This window comes from Theobroma cacao, chromosome 1, assembly GCF_000208745.1.
Source record: "Theobroma cacao cultivar B97-61/B2 chromosome 1, Criollo_cocoa_genome_V2, whole genome shotgun sequence".
NCBI lineage: Eukaryota > Viridiplantae > Streptophyta > Magnoliopsida > Malvales > Malvaceae > Theobroma > Theobroma cacao.
In genome coordinates, this window is record NC_030850.1 from 25,559,309 (window position 1) to 25,575,607 (window position 16,299).

At 34.1% G+C, this 16,299-nt stretch overlaps 1 protein-coding gene across 1 annotated transcript; it reads right to left on the reverse strand.

The window, feature by feature from the left end:
- On the reverse strand, window positions 240-6,835 carry LOC18613023 (receptor-like serine/threonine-protein kinase ALE2). Its single transcript, XM_007050037.2, has 9 exons — window positions 6,131-6,835; window positions 5,237-5,308; window positions 4,285-4,395; window positions 4,097-4,207; window positions 3,409-3,777; window positions 3,061-3,321; window positions 2,203-2,592; window positions 1,680-1,920; window positions 240-1,238 (listed from the first exon to the last, which is right to left on the reverse strand). Exons 1-9 carry the CDS (start codon window positions 6,198-6,200, stop codon window positions 527-529), a joined length of 2,337 nt encoding a protein of 778 aa, XP_007050099.2. The 5' UTR covers window positions 6,201-6,835; the 3' UTR covers window positions 240-526.

A 16,299-nucleotide genomic window follows, 5' to 3' on the forward strand; every position in this document is an offset into this window, starting at 1 on the left:
AGCCTTTAGCTCTGGCATCATCGTAGAATTTCTGAGTAGCTCGCCTCAGCCTAACCAAACAGGGAACCCAAGAAGCGCATCCTCCCATTTCTTGCAATTTCTTGGGGAGAAAGAATTTCTACAACCGTAATATCCATTAACTCTTTTTCTTTTTGGGGGTTGCCAGAACTCTAAATTCTTGGGTTACAAGAGAGCCCTTACGCATCGGTTATAGTACTGTGTTTCTTTGTAGCCAAAAATAAACGAATAAATAAGTTGTTTGTAGCCTAAAATAAACCTGTCGCCCTTGGAAGAATTTAACTTTGCAAATATATAATACAGGAAGCATTCAAATTACATCTCCATTTTTGTATGGTAATGAATCAAGACTTTCAAAATAAGAAGCCATGGTCAGCTCTCTGCCCCTCATCGTCCGTGGAGATTCCAGAATCCCCGAATGCTAGACTACAGTTGACCGCTTTCTGAAATGCCCCGCCCCTTTTGAACTGTACAATTCCAAAAAATAACAATAGCTGGGAAAGACACCTCAAACCCAATAGGCGTCACTCCAATTTTGCCTTGGAAGGAGTCCCCCATGCTCGCTCATGCTCCCTCTTAATCTATAAAAGCTTGGCTTGCTTCGGACTGTTCTCAAGGGACCTGATCTGTTACCATGTCTTATTGGTAAAGATGTTCCATCTCCAACCAAACTCGAAGTTGAAAACTGTCTGTTTTCCATCTCTTCAAGTGGGCCAGAACTATACTCCATTGTGATAAAAGAAGTGGTCTGCCCATAAGTTAAGCGAGGGGTTACCCCACCAGCATTCCACCAACTGCTATCAGAAGGGGCAAAATCCCCTTTAAAGTCGGATTCTGGGGCAGAAGACTCCTTTTGACTACAGCAATCCCCACCAGTTTCATCTGTGTCATTGTATATCAGCTTCAGAGCCTGCACAACTTCACCCATAAAAGGTCTGTGAGCTACTTCTGGGTGAACGCACATGGAAGCAATGGCTGCCACCTTAGCCATGTCATCAAAATCATATGTTCCAGCCAAGGAAGGATCCACCAACTGTTCTACACCTTCTCTACTGGTCAGTAGAGGCCGCGCCCAAGTCACTAAATTTTCCTGTCCCTGAGGTTGGGACATATCCACTGGTTTTCTTCCTGTCAAAAGCTCAAGGAGCACAACCCCAAAACTGTAAACATCACTCTTAACAAGTAGGTGCCCTGTCATGGCATATTCAGGGGCAACATACCTGCAAATTTACAAACATCACCTTTAATAAATTTTGACGAGCAAATCTATCAGAAGATATGGATGCTACAAGTTCATTGGTTGTTTGATCACAGAAATAACAACATCGGGGGGTTTAGGAGATATTTACTTTAAGGGATACATCGAGGCACAACATTTATTTGGTAGAATAAAGAAATTTTAAAATCTGGAAGAGATTTCAGAAATTGATGACTAGAAAATGACAATTCAGATATAAAAAATTGTTAACATTATGTCTTCAAGAGCTCTGCTGGATGAGTCCATAAAATACGAATGAATAACTTTTAATAATATACAACTACTCAACTAGTTTCACAGTCCATTAAAATTAGGGGAAAATTAGTAGTACGTAATACTTCTTAAGAAAATTTAATGCTACCATATGATGATTATCTAGTCATTGGCATGAAAGAATAGTTACCCAAAAGTTCCCATGACCCGAGTAGAAATGTGCTGGCTTCCTTCAGTTGCTTCCCTTGCTAAACCAAAATCTGAGACCTTTGGGGTGAAGTCATTTTCTAATAGAACATTACTAGCCTTAAAATCTCTATGAATCACTCGAGGGTTAGAATCTTCATGAAGATAAGCCAATCCTCTAGCTGCTCCAAGGGCAATCTTCAGGCGTGCATCCCAATCAAGAGGTCCTTTCTTTTTGTCAACACCTAAACCACCAATAGAAAGGTCATATATAGGAAACTTGGATTAAAGGTCAATCAATTTTAATGAAAACTCGAATCATATAAAAAGCTTATTAGCATTGCAACATCAGGTGATCTTGCCAATATAGATAGGAATTAACAATACCTTTTTCTTACTTTTCCTTTTCCTTTAAATTTTACAGGATAATAAGTTAATGGGTAGCTTTCTTAACGTAATGCACAATACTAATTGAACAAGCAATAGTTCAACAAACATAACAGAAAAAAAAAGGGCAAAGTTGATACCATGCAAGTGTGATTCCACACTTCCATTTGGAACAAGTTCATAAACCAAGCAGCGTATGCGTCCTTCAATACATATACCAACAAGTTTCACAAGATTGCGGTGGTGCAATCGGCTTAGCATCTCCACTTCTGCAATAAATTCACGGTCTCCATTCTGATTATCTCTTGTAAGTAACTTAACAGCTACCACATTTCCATCTTCCATAACACCATGGTAAACACGTCCAAATCCTCCTTCACCAAGAATCCTCTTTGAACTGAACTTGTCTGTTGCCTTCTCAAGCTCCACAAGTGCAAATGTTTTAACCGAGAGAGCACAAGTAGCCATAGTGGACATGAGTGACATTGATGCAGAGCTTGCAATACTGCTTGACAAGATAGAACCAATGCCTGCATTAACATGTAGATTAAATCATCATATATTCCAACTTCACTGGCATCAGGATAGTTCATACAGACAACAATGAAATATAACTAGATTAGACCCTTCCAGTAAAGTCAATCAACATATTTAATAAAATACAGTAAAAACCTGACGTTTTGCAAACCGTGCCTCATCAAGATGATATATACAGTGCAAGCACCCACAATAAAGGATTGAAGAAACAAAGAAAGTTCTAGCAATATGGACAAAACTTTTATGATCACATATGCGGATAAGAGAAACCAAAATAATGGCATCTGCAGATATCCAAACTTCTGGGTAATTGCTGCAGTCATTGAAAATGCATAAAGAATATCAGCCAAGGATTGTGTGTACACAGCAATAGTGGACAACCAGTTACCAGCATTGCAGTACATTCCAGTTCTATGTAACAGACTCTAAATTTCAAACATAAAGCTCACTTGCAAACCTACCAGATCTTTTGTTTACTGAGGAAGGCAATGCCGGACCAACAGCATTGGATGGTCTTCCAACCTTCCTCCATTTTATAAGGGCAGAGATCACTCCAACTAAAACCAATAGGAGCACAAAAGCAGATAAAACAATAATCGCAATGATCCTGATGTTCATCTTCTGGTTCTTGTTCAGAAAATTGGCCGTGATTGGGAGATCTCCAGCACTTCCGGTTGGACCGTTCCCCAAAAAATTCCCATGTGGTGGTGAAGCAGGAATTCCTGATAAAATGTTTTTGAAATCATAACCATGACATAACAACAAAATAGTATGAGATAAGTCATTTAAAAACAAGAAGAGATAACTACCTGGATAACTTATGGATACCACCTCATATGTTCCAAAAAGAGTTGAATTTAGAGACACTCTTTTATGCCAAAGTCGGTCATATGTAAGTATTGCTGTCGTATTATCAAACTTCTCTCCAAGTGGAACCAAGTTAATCTCCACCATCGTTCTCCCCTGATTTTGTGTATCAGCAGTCGCACCCATTATTTTCACTTGACTTTGTTGCAAATATATGCCTGCAGCAACCTCAATCTCTAGCTCATTCATTACGGGGAAAACAGCATAAGGAGCTACAGTTAGAAGAAGTCTGACTTTCATAGGGAACACACAACCACAAGGTGAACCAAAGGGGGTTGCAGTAAGTGGCTCCACGCAAATTTGATCACAACCTGACAAAGATTTTATAATCAAAACCAAAAAGAATTATCTGAGAAAGATGTGTGTCACAAATTTTAAAACAGAGTTAAAATAAAAGCAAGTGTGTGATTTAGTAGACACATGCTATGACTCAATGATTATTCAAATATGCTCCAATATGTGAAAGCACAGATCCAACCATGCCATACTCCCCAAGATTAACAATAAGTTTTTGTAGGCCCCTCAACTAATTTCAAACAATAATTTTTTTTTTTTTGTGGCCAACTAAAAATTCAAGCCTATGCAGGCCATTTCATCTAGATATTGCTTAAAGACCCATGGGAAGTTTACCTTGCTCTGAAGGTGATGGAGCAGATGCTTGAGGTTTAACATGATGATGATGGTGATGACCACCATGACGATGACGAGGTACCACATGGCTACTGGGGCTAGCAACAGGAGCTGCAATGCAAGAGACATCAGCCAAATGACAGCATTAATGTACTGGCAAGGTGCTGGACATAGATTGCAATAAGTACCTTGATGGATAGGAGAAGGTGCAGGTGCAGTGGCTGGTCCAAAAGAAGGATTAACATGTTTCCGGGGTGATCTTGGTCGAGAAAATAACGCACGCATTGAAATTAACCTAGCTGCTAGCAGTGGAGCAACCTTATTAGTAATCAATGTGCAAGAGCAATAATTTACAGAAAGGAAAGAAGTTATGATGCCTTTCAAAGTCATCTGATAAATTATAACAAACATCTATAGCAAATTGGTAAATATGAACAGCTTGACCTCGTACTTTTTTGCCTTTTGTTACATCAAGAATTTAGCATAATGGGTATATACCACAACAAGTAACAGGAGGATTGAAAAACCTTTTAATAACCTTGACTTAAAATGAACTGGAATTAGGCAAAAAGAAATAATAAATGACTATCTAATGATAAAACCTACTTCAAGAAAAGAAAGGTGAGAGTCCCTCTTTGAAACAAAGTACATAAAGATCCTTGTAAGATCATTCTTCAGCTAGAACAATTAATGGCCAAAAAAACATATAAAACTGTAAAACAGAATTCACAAGCTTGTGAAAAATGATGACAATTTTTGAGCTAGGACAATCCAATTCATCAACTAAAAGTAAAAGCCAGATGCCTCTTAAAATACTTTCCATTATTTTTTGTATTTGTCAAGTAATTAATGTTTGTGAAGACATATGACTCCGAGCAAGTTCAGTGGATTAAGGCATACTGGTAAGGCTCTTCAGGAGTTTGAATGGTAATAGCTTAGGCCACAGTTTTTATTTTTTAAAAAAGAAAACATAAATTGCTCTAAAAATTCTTTCCTCCGAGATCTTCAGTTAACATGATACCTTCATAGATACTACCTCAACCTCTCTATATTTGGATATACTAATACATTCTTTTAAGTCTAGACAGGAGGTGAAACCAAATTAAAAAAAAAAAAAAAGAAAGAAAAATAAATCAATACCATGGTCAACTATTGATTCCATCGCAGACATCTGGTGCACTGGTTGCACAGAAGCCAAGTATATTTGCAGCCCTGAAAATAAATAACATAAAATGGAATCGGTGCTAATTTTCCTTAATGAGCAATAGTTATTGAAATTATTGTAGTGATATATGTCTGTGCCTGTATTTGAATGCATCAAATAATAACTCTATATTGCAACAGTTAGATAATTATGAAGAGATCTCAATAGTTCCAAGAGTAATTAATTTTGAATATTCACCTAAAATAGATTTATTCCAAAGAAGTGCTACAAACATAATTTAGTAAGATGTTTAAGGCTCAAATTTCCATTTAAGGAGCACCCATGACAAAATATAAAAGTCATATATATAGATACCACCTCACTCGACCACAAATTTTTCAGTAAACCAGCAGAAAACTAACAGAGAATCGCAAATTCCTCAAGGGGCGGAAATGTAAATCAACTATCTAAAATATTTTCTAAATTCCCTATTCCCCTCAAAATACTCTATGGAATCAGAAAACGGCAGACTAATAGATGACTCAAAAAGAAAAAGTCTTCTATAATCATTTTTTTTTTACATTTTTCTTTTTCCATTTTTAGTTTTGGAGAAGGCCAAAGAGTAAGCTAAAAGGAGAATTTAATAGCGGAAAATTTAAGTAGACATACGAGAGCCAATCAGCACAAACTGAATACTAACAAGCACAAAAGCCAAAGTCTACTGAACTTAACAAAGCACGTTGACTTTTTGTTTATTTCCAAATAAAAATTAAAAGCTAAATCGAACTGGATTTACTCCAGCTTCCTTCCTTTTCTACTATCTTCTCAGTAACTAAACCGATGAAAAACTTAAATTTAAAACAAATTGAAGTATCCAAAAAAAGTGTTACCTGAACAAGAACAAGAGAGAAAGCTGAGTAAGTAAACAAGTAGCACAAAGAGCGGAGTCAAAGCAGGCATCTTCCCTCGCCGAACCAGAGTCCACAACAACCATCGTCAGAAAGCGAGACCAACTCGGACCGCGCGAGCCTCGTCGGAGAGCCACTGGAGAGACCTAAAGTTCCGGTGGACCATTTGCCGCCGGGAAACCTCTCCGTAGCATTCTCCGAGCGAAGCAATACACCTCATAACCAAGCAAGAGTAAAGCTACACAGCTCCGCCGCCAAGCGCCAAAAATAAAAGAAAGAGAACTTCGAAAAAACCCTAGGAGAGACAAGATTAAGACAATGCGGCTCGGCGCGATTGTAGATCCATGAAATGCGGCAAAGATCTACCTCAACAATGTAAAGAAAAGAGATTTTTTTCCTTCCTCCTTTCTTGTCTTTCCTTGTTGGAGAGCAAAGGGGAAAAAGGGGATCTACTGGGGAGAGTAAGGAGACGGAAAAAGAGAGTGGGATCTTGAAATGAGAGTAGGAATTGATAGAATGAAGACTGAAGAGAGACCTGTGAGAGAGAGAGAGAGAGTGGGAGTGGGAGGGAAGGTGGGGAGGTGCTTTATTGCTGGTGTGTAGCTACAGCAAATACTGCTTCGGGAAATTGATGGTGGCTGTCTGGAACGCGCTTTTATACAGGCGCGTTCTATTAACGCACCGACGAAAACGACAAACCTGGGGGCCGTTTGTTGCCGTCACTTGGAAACCGTTTTATCAAATTTCATTCCATTAAAGAATGAACCAAATTATCAACGCCGGAGGATTTGGTAAATATAAACATGGAAAATAAATATCTACGTGTGCTGAGTGCTAGGGTACCATTATCTAACATAATTTGTAATTGTGGATTCTTTTCATGCTTTATATGTAAAATAATATTTGAAACATTTTACTTTTGTATTAATATTTTGACCTAATGCTTGAAAAAATTTTATATAAATTTTTATTCTTTTATTTCATTGAATTAAATTTTTATATTTTTATTTTAAGTTAAATAAATTCTTTTAATTAATTATTGATACTACTTGTAATTTTATATTCATGTGATGCTGACATAGAAAGTGAAAAATACCATATAATCATATTATCATATTATATCAATATTTCACGTTATCATCCAATATAATATATTAACATACTATGTAATATTTTAACTAACAACAGTTAATCAACCGTTATAAAAACTTATTTGTCTCAAAATAAAAATTAATAACTTGATTGAATATAATAAAAAAATAAACATTTATTTAAATTTTTCTAAATAATTTAAAAGCTTTTTTAAGTATTATGTTAAGAACAAATTACATTTTACTTTAGTATAATCAGTTTTATTAATGTATTGAAAAAATACATATATATTTTATTTAAAAAATTTAGTTGCAATCTCCTTTTAAAAATGTAATTTTTATCATTAACTCTTCACTAAAATTTTTGACACTTTTTTTGTACTTCTTGAAATGGACATTAAGTTAATAACTCAAAAATTAGGATTAGTAAGGTTTCCTTTTTATTGTAAACTAATGGGTAAATGTTTCCATACAAGCAATAAAAGATTTTAGGGTAAAATATCCTCATCATCCTAAGTCTTGATTAGAATTATATGGAAGTCCATTAGTTTTCAAAATGGACACTCCATCCCCAAAAAAATATTTTTCGCCAAACACGTAGGTCCAACCGTTAGTCAACCATTAATATTTTCATCAGTTTGAGGATGTGGTACAAGTAAAAAGATAATTTTACCCTTAATTAATTTTAAAAATAACTATTATATAATTTTATTAATTTTTTATTAATTAAAAAAAAGGTCCCCATTAGGGCTCCTTAAAGGAGCACCTATGCTCCTCTCCCCGGTGCTCACTTTTCTTGAAGAGTCTGTGCTCTCTATTTTTTTATTTTTAAAAAAATATAATAATAATTTTTTAAATTAATAAAGAAAGAAAAAGGTATTGTAGTTTTTTGATAATCGTTGTTAACAATGTTTGCACTCTTAAGGCGAAGTGTCTATTTCGAAAACTAATAAATTCACTTAAAATTTCGATTAAAACTTAGAGGAGTAGGGGTATTTTACCCAAGATTTTACCCATTATATTAACTTGCATCTGTTTAGAATTTACGAGCATGTAAAATAAACTCATACTTTCTCCTTGTACTACTTACTCCTAATTTATTCCTCTAACAAGTTTCAAACTTTTCTCATCAACTTCCTTTCATAAGCTCTTAACTAGGAATCAATTTTTAGTGACATTCGATAAAGTTTATTCATCCCCCTCTAGCACATTCTTTGGGACCAACAAAAACTTTTTAAGAATAAATATCATAAAAAAGATTATCTAAGCTTAGAAACTTTCTATAATGAGGAAAGGTATGTATGATCTTTGAAGATGTTCAGCTCTTTTAAAAATATTCTTCTCTTGATTTCTTTCTCTTTTTCTTTCTCTTCTCATTCTCATTCTCTCTTCCTTCCTTTTTTTTCTAATGTCTTTTAGTTGGGTATTTATAAGCTCGGACCTTTACTACCATTGGAGTAAAATTCAAAACTTTTTTTTTATTTCGTGCTAATTAGAACTTTTGTCTATTGTGCCTATAGAATCGACATGTTGTACTTTTTGTGTCAATTCTTTATAATTCTGAAAATCTGCATCTTTCTGTTTTCCTTGAGAATTGACATGTTCTTCATCTGGTGTCGATTATTCATGACATGCTCCAAGTCTGCTCCTTTCTATCTTTTCCTAGAATCAACATGTTGTACTTTTAGTGTCGATTCTTTATGTGTGTTTGGCGCTAATCCAAAAATTCAAACTTGAATTTTGCACTTCAATCTTATCCATTTTTCAACTTTTGCTTCTTTTTTGAGTTTTTGACGTTCCTCTTGGTGTTGATTCTCACTCTATCAAATGGCTTTTGTTTCTCCAAAATCTACTTGTTTAAGAATTGATTTTTCTTGTAATAAAAGAAGAGAGTTTACTTTTTGTATAATTGGGAATCGATTCCTCTGTTGGTCCCAAAGAAGTGTGCTAAAGGGGGCTGAATAGCACTTTGTGAATGTCACTAAACTTGACTTCTAATTAGAGGCTAGTTAAAGGTCAATGATGAGAAGTTAAATGTCAGATGAAAAAATGATTTAAAGAAGAATGAAATGAAAAATAAAAGAGGGTAGATAATGCACAAAGATTTATAGTGATTCGGTCTTTTTGACTTACATCCACTACCTTGATCTTCCAATCAAAGATTTTCAAACTAAATCACTATAATTAGTGGAATTTTCAAGCTTCCACCAAGCTTTTACAATGGCTTTTCACAGGCTCAGTCACAACTTGTAACAATGATTTTTCCCTAGGATCAACCAAAACCCAAATCTAACTTTTCCTAGGTTGAGTTAGAACCTATTGATGAGTTTGGTTATGGATGACATTCTCAAAATACGCAGCGGAAAGAAAATTAAAACTTTTAACTAAACAACAAAAACATGATTCCACCCATGGATCACCTTGGTGATATTTAATACATAAAAGCACAAAATAAATTATTATTTAGAAAGTTACCTTGCCAAGTAATTTCGTAATCACAATGGCACTTCCCAAAGCAATCCCGTGAACACCATAAGGAGCAAAAACTCTAGTCAATCAAGTGTTTAGCTTCCAATAGTAGTACACACGATTGCACTTGAACCTTCAACGAAGGAAGGAGTTTTTAACTATATTTTGTGCTAGTAAAGAGGACAACAATTGTCCTTTTCTTCTTTTTCACAATCTTAGCCGAACCTTTCTTGAAAATTGCTTCATAAGCAATTTTCTCTTTCACACAAAGGGAGTGGTGGCAATGAAAGAAAACGTTTTTCTTTTTCTGACAAAAACTACGTTTTCTTCAATTGCTAAAAACTCTCATATGAAAAATAGTTAAAATGTGACTTATATAGTTAAGTTAAAATAGTTTCAATTTTGCAATTAAGCCTTCAATATTATAACACATTATAATATTGGGCCCATTATTTAATTAAACTCTTTTGATTAAGTCCTTGAAAATTAAAATCAAAATTAATTTCCTTTATATTTTGCAATCAAGACTTTATAATTATAACTATTTATAATTATGTCAAAAACTTAATTAAACTCTTTTAATTAAGTTTATAGAAGTTAATTACATCGCATGTGATTTAAGTCTAACTTAAATCGTTACTCTCCCAATTTAATTCAAATGCAATCATTGTGTGTGACCCATTAGGTTTCCAACATGTTGGTAATGGAATTGATTAATGACTTAAGTTATTAATATAAATTTCAATTAATTAATTTATAATCAATTTCATAGACCAAGATTGGCATCTAGCAATGCATAATGGCCACCCAATTGTTGGGAGAGTCCAAGGGTTCTTTGACAACCTTTCAATGTATAGTCTATCAGTGTAATTCATTCCCTCATCATATATCTTGGAGATGATAAGAGCTTGGTACAATATCTACTTTTATTGACCTCCATATTTGTTCCTGCAATTATAGCTTTAGCTTTATAAAGAGTTATGAAACCTTTTACGTAATCTCCATGTCACCTTGGCCAAGGACTTCAATAAGCTAATGTTAACCAAGAACTGATAGGATATGTCCTCTAAAACACTTGAGGTGATGATTCCTATTTTGACCACTCATTTGCCTTCACATGCTTCATACTATACCCAAAAGCATCTTGTTTTGGCATCCTTGATTAGGCAACCGTAAGGATGAAATCAAAGCATAGCACTCCACACATAAGACAACTTGGTGTCTCAAGTCTAGGGAGTATTTACACAACTGACACATGAGAAGTGCTGCATAGACACTAGAGTGTATTACCAAATGCACTTCTCATGGCGGGTCATGTTTAGTGAACTTGCTCTCTTAGGCAAGCACTTGTATTCTAGTTCCAAGTATCTCTATACTTCAATTTATAAGATCGATTGCTTACTTCCAAAGTAAGGAACATAGAATATATCAGTCTCTAAGAATCATTACTGTCCATTCTCAATGATACATTGACTAGGAACATTTTGAGATTATGCTTTAATGCATAGGAATCTCATAATTACAACCCATTACAGTTTCCTTGCAAGGTATATTAATCTCATGGACTTCATCTAATTAGACTTATAACTCATTATAATTAATGTCTTATTGATGAAGGAAAACCACTAATCATTCAATATGAATGATACTATTGCATGATTGGAATTAAGCCTCAACCGATCCTAATTGGCTGCAAGGCTCATCCCAACACTTATAAAACCAATCAAGGTAACCCAAGCTTGATTAATCCCTTTAGAGTGACTCGCACACTCTAAGTGATCAAGAAGTACATATATAAAGAAGTACCTATGATCACTAACGTAATCTGAATGGTACTAAATGAAGTACTAAACTCCATTACAAAGATTGGAGTGAAACACAAGAAGGATTGAGACTGTTTTTGCTATTTTTGAGCTCTTTTTGTTCTTGGAAGCATCTGATATTTTTTTTAGCCGTTGGAGATGTCTTTTATACTTGAAAAAATAATTTTGATGGATGTTGATAGCTTCAGACCATTGGAAACAGTTTAGAGTCTATTATAGCCGTTAGTTTGTCTTCAATCATTCAAATTTAATTCTCAAACAGTGTATTTTTAGCTGGTTAACAATACTTCTTAATCAATTAATTCTTTTCTATCTCGCAATCTGCTTTACTTTCTTAAATGATTAAGTAAGGCTTCAACCGATTAAGAGCTCTTTGTCTTTGAACCAGCCAACTTCACTTTCGGATTTTAACTGACTAACTCCCTTAGTTATCCGACTAAGAGACTTCTGTTTGGGGCTTATTTGTAACTCCTTATTTTAATGAGTTTTTATATTTGTTGTTCAGTGATTAATTTATTATTGACATACATTTTCATCTTACACACTTAAGAAGTATAGTTAGACATTAATGAGTGGGAATACTTTGTTATCATCAAAAACTTATGGAGCCAAAAATCTCTTCCTTTTTGATGATAACAAAACATTCGTTGATTAATAGCACAGTATCTATTCATTCCTTTTGTATTGCACAAGATGAGGAATTTCTCCCCCTGAGTGTGTGCTCCCCCTTAATGTATGCATGCTCTCTTTTTAAGTTATTTTGTTATCTAACTTAGCAGGCCAATTAATTTTTTTTATTTCTTAATGAAGATAACAAGCATTGGTTCAAACATATAATATAATATATTCATGAATTAACATACACACTTACAAAACTACTAGTAATAAGTGATAAGATATTATCAATCTTGTAGCCAACTATCATTAGCATATCATCATCAACAGACCATATCTATTCTAAAAACAAATGTCATTAACAAGCCAACAAAGATAACAAGGTATCATAACAAAGAGTAAGTTATCAATATCCAAACACTAACCATCAGTAGTCAAAATAGCAAAATGTCATAAATAACTACGCATCATTAGAATCAAATTCCTAAATTACTGTATTGTTACTTCTACTTTCTCCCCTTTTTGTCATCAGCAAAACAGGGATGGTATACTAATTCAAGAAGAGTTAGAAGGGGTGGATTCATCAGTTCCAAAGTGAACATCGAGGGATCTGGTAGATGACAAAGGTGATGATTTTTAGGGTGAGGAATTAAGGGAAGGAGTGTCTGAGACTTGGAGAGGATTCTGGCTCGAGGATTTAACTACGGATCTATCTTTGTCAGCCAACTTGAAAGACATTCTTCTATTGAGGAACTTGGTTTTCGTTGCCAATTTCTTTTTGCCTTTTTAGTAGGTTAGGCTTTATCTTATGTAGATACAGTTGCTTTCTCTTTCACTTTGTCAATAGGTTCACTTCTACCTATGGTGTGAACTAATTCAGGCAAAGTTCTTGCAGGTGTTAGTTTCTGTGTTCTACTTCTTGCTGCTTCTTTTTCTATTTACTCTTCCTTTACCATTTGATGAAACACATCCATAATTAAGACTTTCTCATAATTTGTTGGACATGGCTTAGCTTTTTGTGCTTCATCATGTTGTTGAGGATTAGAATTGTCAATGATGTCATTAAAAGATTCAATCACTTCTACATCATCATTGTATTATCCTTCAACTTCAAGTTCAGGAGTAGACTATTTTCTTGCTGGAGTAGGTTTAGGTTCACCACCTTCAGTTTGGGAAGTAGGATTCTCAGTAGTTTATCCTTCTGGTATAGGACTTGGGGCTACTGAAGTACCTTCAGATGTAGGACCAGACGGTGTTTTTCCTTTTTTTTTTCATAAAATTTGATATCTCTTGCAAATGATCTTTAATTTTTAGAATTCTCTCAGACTGATCAGTTAGCTTGCCATCAATTCTCATCAATAAATTTAAAAATCATCTCATTTGAGATGTAAGAGGGGGTTGACTTTGTTTGAGTAGAGGTGGGATACTCATTTCTTGGGGTGTCTTTGGGAGTTTTGATGAATTTTTCTCCTTCAAGTTTATATCCCATTTTTGGTAGACTTCCCAAATAGATGGCTTGATCTCTACTTTTGACTTTATCCATTTGATATCTTGTATTCTAGATTCCTTTTTTCCTTACCAAGGAGGTAATAAGGTTTCCATATGCCAGATTAATTTTATTTACATGGCAAGTTCCCTTCATTCTTTCAATCATAAATCTACCAAGATTGAGGGGAGTTACATTGAATGCATGTTCCATCAGCCACATGTCTTGAAGACTTACATAGCTAAAGCTACTACTTCGTCCATGAATTATTGATGCAATAAAGCAGTGTAAGGTCTTAGTTTGAGGACTCTTGATAAAACTTGCATAACTCCTGGAAGAGTATCTTTCCTTTTTCCTAATGATGATTTCCCATAGAGATGAGGGATCATATTCTTCTAGAATCTCATATTCACCCACATTACACTCAATTTTTACCAAATTTTCCGGATCAGTAGTAGTGATCACAAATTCCTTTCCATTCAAAAACACATTAAGGCCATCTTCAACAAAATTTTCTAGATCATTAAGCTCTGTTTTATCTAGTGCAATTCTAGAGTAAAATTCTTTGACAAGATTAACACTATAAGATCTATTTTAAAAAACACTTAGTTTTTTCAATTTGAGTTCCTTAAAATATTCTGACAGACCATTTTTGATATCTGGTACTTCATCAAAACTGTCCCAATCAATGAATTTTCCACAAGATATGGGTGTATTCTCTATTTTCTTAAATTTTTCCTCATAAATCTTATTCTTAAATTTTGAGGATACAAAATTACCTTTTTTGTTGGAATTTCCTCTTTCCACCTCTTTTTTTGATTTCGATGCCTTTTCTTTCTATTTCTTTCTTGCTTTTTCAATCACTAGACTAGATGGCTCTTTTTCCCTTTCTTTTGAACCTTGGATGATGGACTATCTTCCATGGGACGTTTTCCTTTTTTCTTTTCCAAAGCATCACTTAGTAGTGAAGATTTAGCCATTGTTTTTGGTAGTTTTCTACTTAGGGTTTGAATAGTTTGAGATGAGGGGTTTTGGTTTTGAAAAGAGCAATTCAAGAGGAGAGAGAATATAAAGAGAAGGTGTGGAGTTAAGAGAGGTTATTAAACTCCCTCTTTAAATAAGGTCAGGCATCCCTTTTTCAAAATTCAAAATTTTGGCTCCCATTTTTGGTTTTTAGTTAGACAATTTTCTTTTCCCTCTTCCCCTATTCTCCTTTTCTTTTTTTTTCAATGTATTATTATTATTATTATTTATTTATTTCAGTTTTTTAACTGATTAAGTTTTACATTTAATCGATTAAGCCAAGCATTCTGAATAAAAGGATCAACACAGGACATTTTTAATCAGTTAAATGATTCTCTTGATCAGCTAAGTTTCTATTGTCTTGTAAAAGGAGGACTCAAAAGATTTACCTAAACCTCATTTACATTAAGCATTCCTAGATTTCTCTTAATTTTGCAAAATAGTTCTTCGTTTAAGGGTTTAGTGAAGATATCAGACAGTTGATGCACAGTGTTAACAAATTCAATCTTAATATCTCCTTTAAGCACATGATCTCAAATAAAATGATGTCGAATTTCAATGTGTTTGATACTAGAGTGCTGAACTGGATTTTTTGAGATGTTTATAGCACTTGTGTTATCACAAAATATGGTATATTATGCATGGTTACTCCAAAATCTTTTAATTATTGTTTAATCCATATAATTTGAGCACAACAACTTCCTAAGGATATGTATTCAACTTCAGCTGTTGATAATGAAATAGAGTTTTGCTTTTTGCATGACCAAGATACAAGCATATTTCCAAAAAATTGACAAGTGCCACTAGTGCTTTTCCTATCTGTTTTACTTCTAGCAAAATCCGTATCAGAGTATCCAATAAAATTAAAAGATGATCCTCTTGGATACCATAATCCTAAACTTTGTGTGTCCAAGAGTTACGTAAAGATTCTTTTTACAACTGTTAAATGTGACTCATTGGGATGTGATTGAAAACATGTACACAAGCATACACTCAATTGTATGTTAGGTCTGCTAGTAGTTAAGTAGAGTAAAGAGCCAATTATAACTCTATAGAGCTTTTGATCAACTCTCATTCCTTTTTCATCTTTATCAAGCTTGGTAGAGGGACTCATTGGTGTGCTAATTAACTTTACTTTTTCAACATGTCTTGAATGTATCTTTCTTGGTTGATAAAGATACCATCTTCACATTGTTTGATTTGAAGGCCAAGAAAGAATTTTAGTTCACCCATCATGCTCATTTCAAACTCACCTTGCATTTCTTCAGCAAAGTTCTTACATAATGCTTCATCAGTAGCACCAAATACAATATCATCCATATAAATTTGAACTATAATTAAATCATTCAAGTATTTCTTAATAAACAGAGCTGTATCAACACTTCCTCTAATGTAACCTTTTTCAACCAAGAATTTTGATAGTTTTTCATACCAAGCTCTTAGAGCTTGTTTTAATCCATATAAGTCCTTATGCTATTTAAAAACATAATCAAACTTTTCAAAATCTTCAAAACCAAAGGGTTGTTTGACATAAACTTCTTCTTAAATAAGTTGATTTAAAAATGCATTTTTCACATCCATTTGAAATAATTTGAAATTTATGAAACATGTAAATGCAAGCAATATTTATTATGGTCTTTTATT